The sequence below is a fragment of the Hordeum vulgare genome, chromosome 7H, assembly GCF_904849725.1.
Source record: "Hordeum vulgare subsp. vulgare chromosome 7H, MorexV3_pseudomolecules_assembly, whole genome shotgun sequence".
In the NCBI taxonomy this organism is placed as follows: Eukaryota; Viridiplantae; Streptophyta; class Magnoliopsida; order Poales; family Poaceae; genus Hordeum; species Hordeum vulgare.
The window spans coordinates 608,034,723-608,040,790 of record NC_058524.1 but is presented as its reverse complement, the minus strand read 5'-3'; the positions used below and the strand labels follow the sequence as shown (position 1 = coordinate 608,040,790).

The 6,068-nt window shown below is 49.7% G+C and overlaps 2 protein-coding genes across 2 annotated transcripts; both read right to left on the bottom strand.

Annotated features, from left to right (window-relative positions):
- Positions 1-469: 469 nt before the first annotated feature.
- Positions 470-1,120, bottom strand: LOC123409486. The gene has a single exon (XM_045102375.1). The coding sequence runs from the start codon at positions 1,118-1,120 to the stop codon at positions 470-472; it is 651 nt and encodes a 216-aa protein (XP_044958310.1).
- A 3,995-nt stretch (positions 1,121-5,115) lies between these two features.
- On the bottom strand, positions 5,116-5,824 carry LOC123409485 (transcription factor IBH1-like 1). The gene is made up of 2 exons (XM_045102374.1): positions 5,297-5,824; positions 5,116-5,127 (listed from the first exon to the last, which is right to left on the bottom strand). The coding sequence occupies exons 1-2, from the start codon at positions 5,822-5,824 to the stop codon at positions 5,116-5,118; spliced, it is 540 nt and encodes a 179-aa protein (XP_044958309.1).
- Between the last annotated feature and the right edge of the window lie 244 nt (positions 5,825-6,068).

Below are 6,068 nucleotides of genomic sequence, written 5' to 3'. Positions count from 1 at the left end.
AAATAACATTTCTTCTTTCTATCCAAATTGAGATGTATGCTATCTGTTTTACTTTGATTTTTTATTCCTATAATATTCCTTTCCTATGAAACAAAGAAGACCTTATATGTGTGCAATATCCTTATTGTAGGCTTTGGTACAACCTGCTGTCACTAGCTCCATTCTTGCCTGTGACTTTTATTAGACATAACTTTTCACACGCTGTAATATCTTCATTCGCAATGGACACCACAAAGCTTTGCTACAGTACATACATAAATCCTGGCATCATTCTATGTGCTGATCAACAAAGAGTGCAGTCTGTGCACTCAACTGGCTAACTCGCAAGCACTCTACACTGGTTGGACCTCCCAAGAACAAGATAAAATCATGATATATTTTTTCACTGCTTTGCACAGGGGGCAATATGTTGTGCCCAACTTGTCCTTCTGTTCGCAAATGCATTGGCAAGCCACCACCTGGTACTTAATCATGCCTCCTTTCTAAGTGCACGGTTAGAATCACTGGAGCTAGATGTTTGCACGGCTTCAGAGAGCTGGCGGAGCGCGTCGACCTGAGCGTGCAGGTGCACGGCGTAGTCCATGGCCTCGCGCAACAGAGCGGCCTCATCGACGGCAGAGTCCCGGCCTCCCGGTATCACCTCCCTCAGCGCCATGATCCTGCTCCTCACCAGCCTCCCTGTAACGTCGGCACCACCGGGGCGGCCTGATCTCCCCCAGCTGATCCTCTTCCGGCGGCAGCACCTCCTCACGATCCTCCTGCACCTCTGCATCTTGCAAGGGCCGGACGACGGTGAGGGAGCCGCAGAGGCCAAGGCCATGATGGCCTTGGGCCACTTCGCATCGGTGCAGGAGGCGCTACGTGCGACCGCCATGGCAAGGTCGGCGGAGGACATGAAGGCACACTTCCTCATGTGGAGGCTCATGGCGCCGTTGACGAAGGATGATGTGCGTGCTTGGAGGTGCAGGGCGAGGAGGAGGTTCTTGAGGAAAGCTTGCTTGAAGGACTTGGTGCTGGTGTAAAGATCTTTCATGGCTTCTATATCTTCTCTTTTATGCTTTGCTCTAGCAGGGACAGGGATGTGCTTGCTGTGGCAAGCAATGTCGATGGATGGATACATAGGTACTAGAAACAGGGCCGTTCCCGGTGCTTAAATAGGACAATTCTCCGGCATCCATGTGGTGTCACTACACATATTTCACATTTTGTCTCAGACATCACAATTGATATTTTGTCGTTGTTGTCGATAACAACGTTTTGGGCAGTGTTAGATCCTTATGTGGAGGACTTGAAGCCTAAATATCATGCAGCCATGCTCGTGACATTTAATTGCGACCACCTTAATATCACAGCTAGACGTGCATATTATTCCATGATGACAGCGATCGCCTTAATTCGGCATGCATCATGTATTCCCTCCATTTTCATTTATCATGCATATTAGTTTTGACTGAAGTCAAACTTCATAAAGTTTAACCAAGTTTGTACAAAACAATATAATTATCTACAGTAACAAATTTGTACGATGTGAAAATATAGGTAATGATGAATCCAAAAGTATTGATTTGGTGATGTAAAAGTTAATATTATTTTCAATCTAGTTGAAAGTATATAAAGTTAGACTTTAAACAAAAATAATATGCAGAGTAGATAAAAACGAAGCTTGTAGTATATATGAAGGCGTTCACTTCTTCCATCATAATGATGTGTTGTCGTATGGTACGCATGGACGTAAGACCGACAAGTAGGACGCCAGATGTCCACAAGCGTAACGTACACCAAACGCATGATGCTAATATAATTACCGGTGATCAGCTGGCTCCCCGCGTCTCATGGTCACAAAGAAATGGCTTGAAAAGTTGAAAGGGAGACTTGCTATATACGTGCGTTAAAGTAGAGCACAACACATGCATCTCAACGTCTCATCATCACACATTGCATGTGCGTTTACTACGTGTATCATCACGTACGGTGTGTTGTCGTTTGCTGGGCATGGATACAAGATGTACAAGTATGATACGAGATGCCCTCAAGGACTTCCAAAATGTCAAGCGCATGATGATGATGATGATGATAACAAAGCATAATAACCGAGCTGGCTCCCGAGCTATGCATGGTCACCGGCACCGGAAAAAATGGCTATCGAAAGTTGGAGACGTTAGATGCATATATGAAGGCGTTTCACTTCTTCCATCATAATGATGTGTTGACGGGCACTACGCTGCCGCAAACTCATATGCTTAGCTTGCTCCAAACGTTGGAGAACGCAACTCCCGCGTCGCCTCCGCTTGCTCGAACCCTAGCCTCCGTCTATCACCTGCCCTGCTCCTTTTCGTCTCGCCGTCAGGTGCTTCGAGCAATGGTAGCCTTGGGGCATGTAATCGTCGACTTCCAAGAGCATTTCACGATAGCCTGGCTGAGGAGCCCTGACCACCATCTCCACCACTTGACCATTTCCAGCATCATCCTTCTCTAGCGATTCTCCATTGCCAACGTCCACCATTTTCCCCTCATCGTCGTCCAAAACAATGGTGACTCGCGTCACAACGACGGCCACCTGGCCAGCAGGAGCCCCGACAGACCTGTACTTGGCCCATCTACAATGGCCAAGCCAGGATTTGAATATGGCCGTTGATTGGGGAGAGGACGGGCAAATACACATGGAGTTGCTCATATCAGTTAAATATACGATGAAAAGGAACTTACCCTCTTTTTATATTATAAAGCAACCCTCCGATAAAAGTAGCTAGTTGAGGCCACAACACAAACAAAGCCAAAAGGGAAAATAAAAGAAAGAACAGAGAAATAAATGCCGACACCGGCAAATTGACAAGGAAAAGAAGACCGGCAATCACTGCACCCGCCAAAAAAGTACCACCACATTGCAGCATTCCGAAGCGTCGCGCACCAAGCAACACCATCACAGCGACGATGCATGCCGCCGCTGTTGCCAAACAAGTCATAGGGTTTCCCCCGGTACGCGGATGGGAGTGGAGGAGGGATATCCCCGACACCCTTCACGAAGGTTCGGTGGCGCCCGCAGGCGTCACAACGTCGGTGCCGGACAAGCCGCCAGTGATTTCTCCCGATCCACAACCACCACTACCATCCCAGACACTTCGAAATGCACCATCCACTCATCCGCCCACCAGCCTGTGCCACCACGATTACCGGACCACCTTCGCCGTCTCTCTGGAGCTGCCAACACGAGGCCTGGAGGAGGAAAGGAGACACCGGCCACGGGAGCGGCCAAACGTCGGTCGGAGGAAGGGGACAACCTCCACCGCCAATGCGGAGCCGACCGGACACGACGACGAGGCCTTGCCAGGCCATACGTCCCGGCCGAGCTCACTTGGGCCCGGATAGTACCTGTCCCCACGCTGCAACTCACCGATCGGCGAGGTGGACACTGCCGTAGACCGCCGCCGCCTTGTCCCACCACCAGGGAGCGCAACCGTCGAGCGCTGCGCTACCGGCCCGCCCAAACCCAGATGATGCCCAAATGGGCCCAGATCTGGGCCTAGCGGGCGCCGCTAGCCGCCAGCTCCACCGCGTCACCCCACGACCAACGGTCGTGCCGTCGCATCGAGAGCCACCGAGGCACGCCGCTGCCGCCGTGCCACACCGCCGCCAGCCGAAGAGCACCGCCGCCAGCCGCCACAGCCCGAACAGGGGAGCCAGACGCGAGGAATGGCAAACCCGTTGTCGCCAGCACCACGCGGGCAGGTCTTGACGGCGCTCGTTGGCGGCGGCAGGAGGAGGGGAGGAGAGAGGGAGGGGCGCTAGACGGGGGAGAGTGGGAGCCCCCAGCCGCCTTGCTCGGGGAGGCGACGCGAGGGCGCGACCGGGGGGGGGGGGGGGGAGGAGGGGATCAGTCACGCCGGATGGAGTGATTTGGTAGCGAGTTAAATTTACACTACATACTTCAGGTTTCGTAAATCGTTCACGAAGGGGGGGGGGGGTCTGACGGCAATGCGCATGCAATTCGTACAGATCAGGGCTGACCGGCAGAAATATTGGGCCGGCGCGTCGGCGTAGAGGGTAGCCCTTTTCTTTTCTATGATTTGTTCTTACAAACCTTGGTTTTTTTAATCTAGCAAGTCTAAATTATTCTTTTGATAAATGCTTGCAGAAACCACCTTGTATTTCACACATATTCCCTGAGGTTTTATGAGATATATGATCACTTCTAGGAAAAAATAAAACTATCGTCATGCAACGACGGATAAAACATAATCAACCATTTCCCTGGTGTCATTGCTTGGAATCATTTTTTGCTACCCCTTAAGGTGACTAGAGCCGTTGTCTCATTCCGGCTCAAAATAAGTGTCTTAAGCTTAGTACAATTTTATACTAGAGCTATTATAAAGTTGAGACGGTTATTTTGGGACGGACGGAGTATTTTCTATTTTCATTTTTTAGTTTGTTTTGTCCGTAGCATATGTTTATGCAAGTTTATAAAAAAAATATTATTGTGACTAACAACAAGCCTGGGGAGTTTGCAACACTAGATGAAGATTTTATGCGTCCATCTATTGCACAACCTGCAATTGCAACTCAGCAATTTGAGATTAAATCTCACCTGTTACCATGGTTCAGAAAAACCAATCCAGGGGCTTTGCTTCTGAAGAAACACGTATGGATCTACATACTTTTATCATTTGTGAATTGTGATACATTTTTTGCCGCAAGCATTACGTATTTTCGGGTACCATTTTCTCAAGCTATCTAGCACGCATGCACGAACATTCCTTCAATTCAATCTACACACGGATGGACGATCTAAGCAACTTTTCAAACTGTCTAACCTTTCTTTTTGCAATAACACACAAGGTTTTAGATACAGCTGCAGTACATAATTCATGGCACCATTTTCTCTGCTGATCATCAAAGAGACTTGTTTCTTCACTCAACTAGCTAGCTCGCAAGCACCATAAAAGGCCATATAATACCGACCTGACCTCCTAGAAGAACAAGGCAGAATCATGACGTATATATTTCTGCAGGGCTCTGCTCAACATGGAGAAAATGTTTTTTTTATTGCAGATGCACTTCTTAATCATGCCTCCTTTGTAAGTGGCTAAAAGTGCACACCGAGATTCTGAGACCAAAGCATCACTGCTGACACTGCATGTCAAATGAGCAAGTTATTACTTAATTACACATTGAAATATACCGATAAGTGGAGCTAAGCAACTACTACCTCTGTACCATAATATATGACATTTTAGCAGCTCAAATGAACTGTTAAAACGTCATGTATTATGGTACGGAAGGAGTAGATTGTCACGCGTACCTGCCGAGAGAAGGAGTTGGATCTTTGCATGGCTTCTGATAGCCGGCGGAGCACGTCGACCTGAGCGCGCAGGTGCACCGCGTAGTCCATGGCCTCGCGTAGCAGGGTGTCCTCGTCGACGGCGGCATCCCGGCCTCCCGGTATCACCTCCCTCAGCGCCAAGATCCTCCTCCTCACCAGCCTCCTGGCAACGTCGTCACCACCAGCGCAACCTGATCTACTAATCCAGCTCCTCTTCCGGCGGCAGCACCTGCTCACGATCCTCCTGCGCCTCTGCACCTTACACGCGCCGGACGGCGGTGAGGCGGCTGCTTCGGACGCTAAGATGGCACTGGGCCACCTCGCGTAAGTGCGGGAGGCACCGCGCGCGGCCGCCATGGCGATGTTGGCGGAGGACTTGACGGCGAGCTTCCTCTCATGGAGGCTGCCGAAGGATGTGCTTGTGCGTGCATGTAGCTGGAGGGCGAGGAGGATATTCTTGAGGAGCTCCTGCTTGAAGGACTTGGCGCCGGTTTTAGGGCCTTGCATTGCTTGTCTGTCCTTTGTTTTTCTTGAGCGGAGACAGGATCTACTTGTTGTGGTATGTAATGTCCATTGATGATGGGTACGAGAAAGAGGGGCGCTCCTGCTGCTTAAATATGACACATGTTCGGCATGCCGTGTCACCAAGATCCTAATCTTCAATGATGTACTTGCTGTCTGGCGATCGCCTTAATTAATACCGCAAACAGTGTGTGCTCATATATTCTTCGGTGATGATGGTGTGTTGTCG

Bases quoted from the DNA above. Each gene is read 5' to 3' on its own strand.
- LOC123409486 (XM_045102375.1), bottom strand. From the start codon at position 1,120: ATGTATCCATCCATCGACATTGCTTGCCACAGCAAGCACATCCCTGTC.
- LOC123409485 (XM_045102374.1), bottom strand. From the start codon at position 5,824: ATGCAAGGCCCTAAAACCGGCGCCAAGTCCTTCAAGCAGGAGCTCCTC.